This window comes from Argentina silus (assembly GCF_951799395.1).
Source record: "Argentina silus genome assembly, chromosome: 2".
NCBI classification, from domain to species: Eukaryota; Metazoa; Chordata; class Actinopteri; order Argentiniformes; family Argentinidae; genus Argentina; species Argentina silus.
In genome coordinates, this window is record NC_139656.1 from 15395138 (window position 1) to 15408400 (window position 13263).

The 13263-nt window shown below is 39.4% G+C and overlaps 1 protein-coding gene across 1 annotated transcript in view; it reads left to right on the top strand.

Moving 5' to 3' along the window:
• Positions 1-13263, top strand: part of mettl15 (methyltransferase 15, mitochondrial 12S rRNA N4-cytidine) — a 47632-nt gene that overhangs the window by 20860 nt on the left and 13509 nt on the right. The window contains exon 3 of the mRNA XM_083665112.1: positions 2355-2491. Within this exon, the coding sequence (XP_083521238.1) occupies positions 2355-2491 (137 nt within the window). The remainder of the gene's footprint in view (positions 1-2354; positions 2492-13263) is intronic.

Here is a 13263-nt window from a genome sequence, read left to right on the forward strand (position 1 = left end):
ACAAATTAAAGAGAGGATGGATAGATGAGAGAGGGGATGTATGGAAAGATCAAAACAATTAAGAGGTTAGCCAGTGTGGGTTATACTGAGTAGCAGTAGTGACTGGTGAAAAGAAGAAAGGATGATGCTAGGTAGTTAAAAGGTTAGATAGATATGAGGTTGGAAAGATATAAGTAGATAGATAGTATGTTAGAAGGTCATAGATACATTGTTGTGTGATCATTCTAAGAATGTGTTCACTGGATGGGAGGTTTTGTAGCTTAATAGTTTAAAAAGTTTAATAGGTATCAAAAAGCTTATTTTCTGCGAAAAGCTTATTTTCTTGAATTTTTAGTTTTTGACACATTTTACAGTTCATGTTAATAGCTAACATGAACTGTAAAATGCATCTTTTGGTTTCCATAGACCTCCATGTTAAAAAGTGCGATTTCAAGTTTGTAACGTTTCAAGTTTGTAACATTTAAACCAAGAGTCATAGCAACGCGAGTTAGACCTCTCTGCACATTTTAAAGTTGGATTGGTCTGAAAAGCTTAAAAGTTGTAGGAGGAGTAGCAGGTGGAAGAATTGGAATAATAATAAGTATGTTGAAGAACAATAGTTGGACTTGCTGAAGCAAGCCCACCTAATAATAATAATAATAATAATAATAATAATAATAAGTATGTTGAAGAACAATAGTTGGACTTGCTGAAGCAAGCCCACCTAATACAATTAGGAAAACATAGAAAAAGGTTTGGTGGTAGTGGATCACCTACAGTGAAGCTCTAGCTTTGTGAGAGAAGTTGGCCCTTTAACCAGTCACAAATCAAAAGGCTAGTGACGCACTCTCTCATCAGAGTGTCTCTTCTGAGAGGACGGCACAGAAATGAAAGCTCTCAGGATCTAAGGAAGGATCAAATACAAAACCCTACCTACTTTAGCGACATTCTTAACCTCTGTCCAACCCACCCACCCTCCAACCACCACACCCTATCCCACCTTGGTACCCCTGATTCCTTTTTGTCTAGTATTTGTCTACAGTACTTCAGTGATCCTTTTAGACTAAACTATGACCTGCATTTGCAATGTTAATCAACAATCAATCATGATCAATGCTCTGACAACAACTTTGAAAGCCCATCAAAATCCAACTTGGGTCAGATGTGAATTTTTTGGACCTATAGTCTTGTTCTTAAGTGCAATATTCTAAAATGTCACCATTCTATGTATGAATTATTGCGTACCTAGTCTAACCTGTAGCACTGCAGTGTTTCATCAAGTTGAGACAAAATCAGTACCAAGGCCTTCAATGTCTTATGTATAAAATGTTTGCATGTATGCCTTAACGAGAAATCATCAGTGGCACTGTTGCTGTCATTGCCCCAGACATTCAGAGAAAAAACACTGCTGGTATTTACAGATAGAGATGTCTTAGGAGAGAGAGAGAGAGAGACAGAGAGAGAAAGAGAGAGAGAGAAAAAATGTTTTTTTTTTCAGAGAATAATCAATGGGTAATTTCTACAGGCAGAAAGCCCTTTGACGGATGTGATCATATTTATGTGCTGCAGGTTGTAGGATCATTCAGCCTTTGTCAGTTGAATATCGGTGCACAGCCAGCCCCCCCCCCCCCCCACAGTGATGATACAGTGATGGAACTACGTGTGGCGGCTGAACTGATGACTCTGCAGGGAGATTGGCAGTCCAACTAATTGTAAACAGTATTTGCGATTGTCTTTATTTTTCAGTGGCATTTTATTTTTTCAGCACACATATTGTGTGATGCGTGGGTGTTAAGCGTCCAGGGACTTGGGGCTGGGGTGTAGGCTAGCTCAGACTGCAGGCTGAGTTGAGAAAGATCTTTCAAGAGGGGCAAGGATGACTCACACATTGACTTTTGGGTGCGAATGTAGAGCCGTCTAGCGTGTGTGTGTGTGTGTGTGTGTGTGTGTGTGTGTGTGTCTGTGTGTGTGTGTGTGTGTGTGTCTGTGTGTGTGTCTCTGTGTGTCTGTGTGTGTGTCTCTGTGTGTCTGTGTGTGTGTCTCTGTGTGTCTGTGTGTGCTTTTTTTTTTTTTCTTTACACTCAACCTCTGTTCTCAGCCGTCAATGTTCAGCTTTTGCGGCCTCAGTTCTCATCTCAAACGGAGCTATTCCTCAACCATTAAACAAAACGTCCTTAGCGCAAGGTAACATTTCCTCAGCTCTCAGCGCACAACCTTACAGTATACCATACGTCCTAAACCGTTAGAGGGGAGAACTGAGGCTGCAAAGGCTGAATATTGACTCTATCGGTGAGAACTGAGGATGTCTTAAAATGGACACAGTGCATGTATGTGAGATCTGTTTCACCAATACAATATATTGGCTTTCTCTATAGGTTTTCCTGGACATGACCTTTGGCGGAGGAGGTCACACCAAAGCCATCCTGAAGTCCACCCCTGATGTGACCGTGTTGGCCCTAGACCGTGACCCCACAGCCTTCGGCTTGGCCCAGCATCTAGTTAAGGAGCACAAGTAAGTGAAGGAGCCAAATGAAAACCTCACACAAACTCTACAGCGAATGTGATTTGTACACAGGCTAGCATGGTAAATATTGCTCTGTGATGTGTTCTAACCCTCAAAGTTACATGCTTAACAATTTAGAGATCATCGTTCAGATTGAAGATTGAAGACTACATGGTCATACATCCTGTTGCACATATCCCTACTCCCAACCCTCTCTACCTCCCTGACAACCCTCGACACTGACAAATACCCAACACTGAGATACTGCTAAAACCCCCAAGTTTCACCATCCATCCACATTCATTATGTCATGGAGACTTAAACCCAGTCGCCTCCCCCACGCGTAGCTGGTGGGCCCAGCGTGTCATTTGTCAGAGCGGGGGCCCACGGCTGCAGTGTGAGGGAGATGCTGCCTCCCACAGAGGCTCTCTCCGTCAGAGGTGAGTGGGTGGGATGGAGAGAGGAGAGCCCAGAAAAGTTAGAGAGAGAGAGAGAGAGGGAGACACCAGGCCATGGTGTTTAATAAGAGAGAGGGTGTGTGTTTGTGTGCATGTGTGTATGCGTGTGTGTGTGTGAGCGAGCACATGAGGGAGGATGAAAATGAGATGTTCCTAAGACCACGGCGTGGGTAGGAATCCTTTTACGTAGATTCTGGGGAAACCTCTCTCGGGGGGAATATCTGCTACAGCAACGTGCCTATGCGAGGGGGATGAGAAAGAAGAGAGAAAATCAGAACACGGCATTCTGTTAGCAGCAATATACCCCTGCTATAAACCCTTCCACACCCACTCACGATGTGAGTTGAGAGAAGCAGGAGAAATCTAGCAATTAGCCAATATTATTGGAAGCCTGTATAAAAGACCCTGGCAGCCCACGCAGTGCCTCCACACAACAGGGCTGGAGAGCCTTCTTCGCTCCCATATCTCTCTCCTCCCAGCACTGATTTCACTGCTCCTATGCCTTGCAAAAAGCACTGCCTTTATGCACAGTATTGAAGAGGGATGTGACTCTGCACTTATGTAATTGCGTAGATTGCAGCCCAGATGAAGAATAAGACAGGGGATTTCCTTTTTAGCATGTAGGCTAGGCAATGTAGACCCTGACATATTTCATCTTTGGTTGCTTGTCTGTCAGGTGACAACTGTATCAACCCAGAACTACAGTACTGTATATACAGTGCTTTCGGAAAGTATTCAGACCCCTTCACTTTTTCCACATTTTGTTGTGTTATATACTCAATTTAAAATGGATTAAATTAAAAGAATTTGCCATCAATCCACACACAATACCCCAGAATGACGAAGCGAAAACACGTTTTTAGAAATGTCAGTAAATGTATTACAATTAAATACAGAAATACCTCATATGCATAAGTATTCAGACCCTTTGCTATGACACTTAAAATTAGCTAAAATGCAAAAATGTCATCAACAAATCATTCAATAAGTTGAATTGAGTCCATCTTAATGTAATGATAATAGTTCATGTAATTTTGGAATTAATATAATATAGAATTACACACTGTGTGGATCAGGTTGTCATTACAAACTGAGCAAATGGAGAGGAACAAAACTGCTCAGGAATGTGACCCTGAGGCCTGGGGAGACTTACAAAAATCTACAAAGTTGAATGGTGGAGAGGAAAAAGCACAGTCGATGGGACAACATCATCTCAGTCACTCAACAAAATTGATCTATAAGCAAGTGGTCTATAACCAAGGATCCCTTAATGGAAAATAATCTATCTCATATCCATAATTGTGTTTGCAACAGCAAAGAAAGCGGCTGGAAATGTGTTTATTTGGTTTTACTACAAAACATTAAGTTTGGTGCAAATCCAGCACATGCAGTGCAGTTTCCACACCATCTTTCATGTGAAGGATAGTGGTAGCTGCATCAAGTTATGGGTTTGTTTGTCACTGGCAGGGACTGGGGAGTTTGTCAGGATCAAGAGAAAATTATGAAATTTGCTGAGTTGGTTGTGACATCCTAATCTACACAGTGTGTAATTGATTCCTATGCAAATCAGACCCTATAAAAACAAAGATATTAATTCCAAAATTACAATTTACTGAAATTTCCTTAGTTCCTTTTTGAAATTTTCTTTTAATTTTAATCCATTTTAAATTTAGTCTATAACAACAGAATGTGGAAAAAGTGAAGGGGTCTGAATACTTTCCGAAGGCACTGTATATCCTGGTCTTCTATTTGTAAAATCACCCATATAATTAAATGGTTTTACGATGCATGGAAATTATCTAATTGTTTCTTCATTGTTTATTTGTTGAAATAAATGGTGGGAATTATCATCTAAAAGTCCCACTTACTGTATCTGGCTGTTTTTTAATAAACCACGTTGAACACAGAGGCCAAAGAAATTGTAAATTGAAATTGTCTGTGAATACAATATCTCTGACAATGTTGCCAGTTGAACATTGCCTTGACCAGACTCTGTGAAGGCCATGTCCTTCTACCCCTCAAACACACACAAAACCACGTCAGGAATGACATTAACATCTGTTGAGAGGCAATTCCTGAGTCAGTGAGTGTAACTGTATTGTGAAGATTCTGTAGCCTACACTACTCTGTATATCATGTGTATACATTTTTACAAATTGCAAAAAAAAAATCAGTTTTTGGCTATAAACTAGGCTAAATGGCTAGTTTAGAGAACGGTTCATGATAGTTTAAGCTGGTGGGCTTTCAACATCTTGAACATCTGTTTACATGTTTACATTCCACTCTTCCAAAAATATTATTGTTTTTACGTAGAACAAAGTTTATATTACAATCAAAAATGGTTTATTTTGACTTTCTAACTCATAACATTGCTGACAATTAGTGATGGCCACTAACATGGAAAGTCTATATTGAACACATTTTCAGATAATATTTTTTTTAAATAAATAATATGTATGTATACTGTATATACACTCACTGAGAACTTTATTAGGAACACCTGTACACCTTCTCATGGTGGAGGTGGTGTAATGGTGTGGGGAATGTTTTCTTGGCACACTTTGGGCCCCTTATACCAATCAATCATCGCTTGAATGCCACAGCCTATTTGAGTATTGTTGCTGACCATGTGCATCCCTTCATGGCCACAATTTACCCATCTTCTAATGGCTACTTCTAGCATGATAATGCACCATGTCACAAAGCAAAAGTCGTCTCAATGCATTTAGGCATGTAGACATGGTCAAGACGACCTGCTGAAGTTCAAACCGAGCATCAGAATGGGGAAGAAAGGTGATTTAAGTGACTTTGAACGTGGCATGGTTGTTGGTGCCAGACGGGCTGGTCTGAGTATTTCAGAAACTGCTGATCTACTGGGATTTTCACGCACAACCATCTCTAGGGTTTACAGAGAATGGTCCGAAAAAGAGAAAATATCCAGTGAGCGGCAGTTCTCTGGGCGAAAATGCCTTGTTGATGCCAGAGGTCAGAGGAGAATGGCCAGACTGGTTCGAGATGATAGAAAGGCAACAGTAACTTAAATAACCACTCGTTACAACCAAGGTATGCAGAAGACCATCTGTGAATGCACAACACGTCGAACCTACAAAAGGGGGTCCAACCCAGTACTAGCGAGGTGTACCTAATAAAGTGGCCGGTGAGTGTATATGCAGAAAGGGAAAAGGGAGGAATTCTACAGCTTTTTTGTATATAGCTATATACAACTGTACAATTCCTCCCTTTTCCTTTGCTGCACTCAAAAATAACACAGGAGTTTAGGATGTACATTTCAGTGCTTGAAAAGGTTATGCTGCACTACAGCGCTGTGAAAGTATATGCTGCAGAACATCTGGCGCAGAGCGTATGTAACTACACCATCGGGGTAAATTTCTAAAAGGGCCTGGAACTGTATGTTTTAGGGAACATTATCTGAACTTAAAAGCTGACATCCAGCAATTAGATGTCTCCCTCTACCCTTGTGAATTCCCAAAGCCACCAAAAAGATGCTATTAATCAAAATCATAGAGGTGTGCCTCTAGAGACATAAATCTTCAGCCTGCTTCTCTACAGCAAGAGGGCTGGAGAAATCAGGCCAAGCAACCTTACATTTGTTTATGGGCAACCACAGTGAGAAGAGGGTGGGATAGCTTTAAGTTTCTTGACGAAGCATCTTGATGATGGAAAATACTTAAATACAGAAAATATCAAGGAGTTGCTCATATGATTTCTACTGACAGTTACCCCTTTAACCACACCCCTTTCAAAGTTAGTTAAAGGTGAAGCGTGTAGTTTTGCACTATGCTGCCCTTTTTGGCACACTGAAAATGTGAAACGAAGATGCTACTGAAAGTTTTCTAGTTTGTGGCAAATGTGTGCATATCCTTGTAAACAAACCAAATGTAAAATAGGTACGTAACGGCCAGTTCTCAACTTCAACACCAGATTATAGAAAATGCTTTGTTTGAACCAAAACAATGCTCTTTACTGAACTTTACTGAAAAGATCTCCTATCGTGCTCCTTAGTGCAATGTGGTTGTAATAATCTGTTGCTGAAGGAGCTTCTCTGCTCTGCCACAGTGTCATGTAGGGGATGGGAGGGATTGTCCATGATGGCCAGGTTTGGTCCTCATCCTCCTATTGGCCACCTCCTCCACAGTGTCCAGGGTGACACCGAGGACAGAACTAGCTTTCCTAATAAGCTTGTTCAGCCACTTGGTGTCACCTTCTTTGATGCTGCCCCCCCAGCATACCACCGCGTACAGCACTGCGCTGGCCACCACTAACTGGTAGAACATGTTCAGCAGAGGATTTGTTATATACAGTAAATGTATGTTAATTTAATATGCTAATATATGTATAATTGTATCCCAAGTGATATAATGCAAATACTGCACTGCCCTTTAAAGAGCTGCCCCTTAGTGTGAGTTGTGCAATGTACAGTATGGCTGTCAAACACAAACCAGAGATGATCTCATGATTTTAAGCCATAATCGTCAGATCAGAGATTCTGAATATAAAGTGGATTGATCGTTCACCCTCACTTTCCACCACACCAAACTATTCAAGTGTGTTCCAGTCAGCTTAAGCCACATCTGAAAAAAGAAGAGAAACCTAACTCAATTACAAGTGACTGGTGTCTGCATGTCATTGATTTGCAGGGGGGGATTAGCATTTAGCAAGCAATTGAATGTGTCTTGTTTACTATAGACACCAATTCACTTTCCTAGGGCGACACTCCACAGAAACCTTCTGCACAGGCCTGCTAGGGAGAAGAAAGGGAAAGAGACATTATGTGCAGTAATTCCACTAGGAGTCTATGTAGCCTTTACTCTTTTTTACATCTAAAGCACATACAATTTCATTCTTTTTTTAAGTTGGTTTAAACTTCTGAAGGTGAGTCGAGGTCGCATGAGTCACATTCCAAACCAAACACAAATTCTTCAAAGGCTTTGGCCTTTGTTATTTTGTGTGTATGTTCTCCTTTTGTCCTCACTGCACATGTCCTGTAGATATTTTCATCACTGCTCCCCTGCTGAAAGCAATCAATCAGCATCTTGTGTTAGGCCTCAGTGACGCAGGTAGAGGAACTGAGCAGGTCAGCACTGGGGAATATTTCAGGCTTGATTTGTGAAGAGGCAGCACGTCACGTTGGACACACACACACACACACACACACACACACACACATATACACAGTCACTCAATGGTGAGGACTCTTGACATCCTCTGTGGCAACACTTTTACCTCCAGACTAGCGTTGGGATGGGAACAGGGTTTTAAGACATATTTGTGTCTTAGTAGCCAGAAATAGTGCATTTGAGTGAAGATATATATTTACTGTATATAACAAATCCGATGATAAACAGGTGTTTGTCTTTGTGAGCAATTATGCAATATTTGCTAATTTCTTAAAGGTCCAATATGTAGATATGAGCTTTAAAATATTGCTAAATGGCCATGATGAATTGGCCATGATGAATGAGATCACATGATAAAGAACGTTTGTTGAAGAGCACTGTTTTGGTTAAAAGAAAGTGCTATCTAAAAGCTGGTATCGAGGTTGAGCACTGACCTTTACTGTATGTATTTTAAGTTTGTTTACAATATGCACACATTTGACGTTATTAGAAAATGTAGCTGTACGTTTTCACATTTTCAGTGTGGTCAAAGAGGGCAACAAAGCACAAAACTACATGCTTCACTTTTAATATATAATCAAATAAGGCTCAAGACAGAGAGGATTGATGATGATTTTGCCCTATAGCAATGTATGTTCTGTATATTGGCAATGTACTGTATTGGGCCACTTTCCCTGACCACCATACTGTAGGACTGATGTGGATGCATCATACTGCAAAGCTCTTTCTCCTGCTAACTCCTTGTTGTCCCCCACGATGAAATCCACCAATTAGATGTCTTTATCTCCCTCCCATTATTAATCCACAAAACATATGTTTGAACAATTGTCACCAATTCACACAAGTAGGGACGCTACATAATTCGTGGGGGACAGCATGTTTACTGTACACTATTAAATTCATTAATTGGTTCAGCTTACATGAAAGTGTTACATTGAAATTCAACAGTCTAGGTAAATTACTGTGACTCAGCAGAATACTACTTACTGCTGAAGCAGGCCAACAAAGAAATGTGAACATATATCAGCCTTATTTTTAAAATAAACTAGTTATGAAGTAAGACAAAGTGTCATTGCACTGAAGTACATATGAGGAAGACTACACCAACTCAAACCTTCTTACATGTAGTTCATCAAGGTCTTGCCCCAGGGTACCAAAACTACTGGTCGTAGTTCAAGCTATATACTGTATGACAAGGATAGTTACTTTGAGCAGTTTCAAGTAAATCTGTGTGCTGTGTAATTGATGTTACTACAATGTAACAATTAAAGTATGTTGCAGTGTAAGGCATAGACAGTAAAGATGAAACAGGTTGTGAACACAGCCAAGGTACAATGGTTAATGTTTCTGCTATTATTTAAGTGCAAATATGCTAAAAAATGTGGGCTGGGGAATGCCTCTCTTGTTAGAATTAGCAGATAACTGGGGAGATTTTCTGGAGCAAACTGAACTCTAAAAATAGCATTTGAGGAACACATTGCCAGAAATCTGAAACTGGAACAGGATGCTGATTTTTGAATGAGTTTCTCCGCTTCAATAATTGTATACAATGCATATATGCCTTGCATTGCATTATGACGTTTATATATATATATATATATATATATATATATATATATATATATATATATATATATATATATATATATACACATATTATGTACATATAGTTTTGACAACACTTTACAATAAGGATACATTCATTAAACAGATGTCACAGGATTTATTTTTATATTTTCAGTCTTCTAAAATTAGCACTAATGAGCCAAAAAAAGGTCCCCGAAATAGACAGAAATATTGTCAAGAAATTACCTGATTGGACAGAGAGGGACACGCCTCCCTTTTGGCCTTAAACTGAGGACTGTGTGGTCTAAAGAGATAAGAAATTGTATGTAAAGTATTGGAGACAAACATCCTGTAGCATCTTGTATTCAGGGTGCGATTTGTCGCCGGGGATAGTGGGGACTTCCCTATCGCTGCCTCTAATCAGTTTATCTCCAGTCTGTTTGTACATTAATTCCCAGAACATATATCCTAATGCCTAAACATACCTGTAGCGATTTTCTTTTTTTTTTACAGTGTTAACAGCCCGATGATTTCTCACTCTCTTAAAAATCGCCAACTGGCGCGGGAAAGTGGAGCTTGGGCTTGGGCCTCCTTGTTGAGAAGCAACACTGTTGCAATGTTGTCCGAGGCGGTGGCTCATTGATACATTATTTCAATGTTTTTGCGGCAGCTTGTTCATTCATTGTTTCAATGTCTGTCTGCCGCATCTTTCCTCTCGCTTTCCTTTGCATATGTACTGCATGCAAACTGGACTGCAAGGGTAGTGGTCACAGCTATACAGCTAACATGTTGTAAATACTGTAGAAGCTGCATGATTGCGCCCATGAGAATTATTCGCCAACCTATGTTCAAAATATATATACAACACAAAGATTCTGAACATAGGCCTATGTTTCGAGTCATGTAAAGAAAATAAAAAATAAAGCAGCCTAGCCTGCCTATAGATGGAGGTGTGTTAATGATTCAAATTAATTCGTTGACTTTATATTAATTTCTGGCATTAAAAAATAAAGGGTTAAAAAATATTTATTTAAAAAAAATCTGCAGTAAAATTAATGCAGTAGTTAAAGGTATACTCTGGGATATGACATCAGGCCCATGAAAACAGAGCAACTTTCATCAAATATATTGAGTGTGAACAAGAGCGAACCACTCGTTTCATTGACCTTCACTTTCTTTCTTTTTATGTCTTTGATTCCAATTCTCTGAAAATTAGCCTGAAGTAAACAGCTGCCTCGATGAGACCAAAAGATATTTTAATTCTACCGAAGACACTCACAACTGCATAACAAAACTTTTGATGCATGGGCACTGCAGCAACACGCTCTATTCTCTGGCCTGTTGCATCTCCGTTTTTGAAAGTCCCCCCCTCGTATTTGCTATGACATCATATGCCAGAGTCTACCTTTAACATGTATAAACAATTTAATAAACACTTGAATGCAAATTAATTCTCAATTAATGGCATAAAAGTGTTTATTAATCATCAGCTAACAGTAATTAATCAATTGTTAACAGCTTTTGGTATCCTTATTGTAAAGTGGTCATTTTTCATACTTATCTAAGGTAACTCATGTGTATAAGGCCATAAGTAGCCGCATGTGAATCTTGAACACCTCTTGTGGTAAACCTCGAAAATGTAATCGTTTTGCAATCCTAAGAATGTTCTGGAGTTATAACTTTGGCATACCGATGGCCATTAATGACGACTTGAGATTTCACTCCTATATTAAAGATTCTATATGGAAGATTGCCATGATAAGGAAAGAAATATGTAACCTTCCATTTTCAGCTTGAAATGGCGCTATAGCCTGATACATACGGATCACTCTCTTACCAGATATGGTTGTGAAATCGTCCACTGTAATGTAACTTTTCCTAAAGCAATTTCCTGGTTGACAAATTTCTTGTAGCTAGTCACAATTCCAGCCAAAATAGGAGTGAGGCTGATTCTACAAAATCCTTATCACTGCCCTGGCCTTATAGTTGTAGCTATATCCAGTACTCCATCTTTATATGAAGTGTCCTTTTCACCTCTCTCTATCCTTTGATTACATTTCAGGCACATTTGCAAAACCTATTTTTTTCCAACCAGAGCATCCTCTGCCTGAAACCTTGTCTCTCCACACCAATGCTGAAAAACATGTCAATGTCTTTATTTTCTGGATCGATTACATATACTCAGTGCTTGGGGGCCTACAGTACCTGCTAACGCAATCAACAAATTACAACTCATTCAAAACAGCGTGCAAGGGTTCTGACAAAAAAGTATGTCTACCTCATCCTTGCCGATCTCAACTGGCTTCCCGTCACTCAAACTAAGATCCTCCTCTTTGTCTTCAAAACCCTAACACTTGGCCTGTCTACCTAAGATACCTACTCCCCCCCTAAGGCCCATCCACATTTCTAGCCATGCCAAACTGCTTTATGGCCTCAGGACCTGGCTCCACATCATGGAGGACTGGGTCTTTTCCTATCTTGCTCCATGTCTCATAAACACTGTCCCTAACCATGTTGGAGCTTTTAGATCAGACCTCACCCCCACCGACACCTACGTCTTTTATCCTCAAGCACTGTTTTCTCTTTGCCTACTTTAAATAAATTATTGTTGGACTGTGAAGCACTTTCAGATTGAATATGAACAATGTACCGTTATTACAACTGATGATGGTGAGGGTGATGATGATTATTAATATTACTATTATATAATAACTAAGCAATAACTGAATTATTATGAAACAACATGTTACTACAATGTTGTTACTTGAACTATTACACGTGTTACTACACAGGCTTAAGAGCAATATCCTGTAAATGTTACAGCATGTTACCCCAATTCACATTGTTGGTTTTAAAAACACTGGCCTGCATTTGCCTGTTTTACTTGCCATCCTCCAACATTGCTTTAGGGTATAAAAACGCTTGCCTACCCCAATGTGACCTTAGCTTCAATCATTTACAATGTTGTAGGTGGGCCAGGGGAAATTAAACATTTAAAGAAAAAAAAATGAACATTTTACTTATTATTCCATTTAAGGTTTAGAATGATGTCAATGTTGTGTGATGCAAGACTATAAATAGATACGTTCTCTTAAGCAATTATACTGTAAGCCTACACTTGGACCTCACACACACACTACTGAAACTTGTCCTCTTTAATAATATAAGATCTTACATAAGGCATTTATATCTCCAACCCTGTGTCTAAGCCACATAAAGAAATTAATAATTTAAAAACGTTATGTAACTGTTTTGCATATTCCTAAATCCTTCTGTGGCATTTCAAAACACGGTGTAGAGAAGCCCCCTCAGTGTGTAGGGGAAGGTGAGTTCAACCCTTAGCTTCTATGGTGTAAAGGGATGGAGAGTCTAAAAGAATAGCTTCACAGCTGTTATGGCCATGTCTGGGAAAGTACCAGGATCTTTACTGCAGTAACGGAAAATTATAATGGTAAATATAAATTAGTCACCAGTGTCTCAGTTTTGACTATTATCAATTGTAGACATGATGGCATACAATTATCTTTACTTAGTGCTTTCCGTCATAGTGTCATTTTAAATCTATGCATATTTCTTCCTCTGATTTTACTTTTATTTTTTATCCTTTATTTATTCAGGA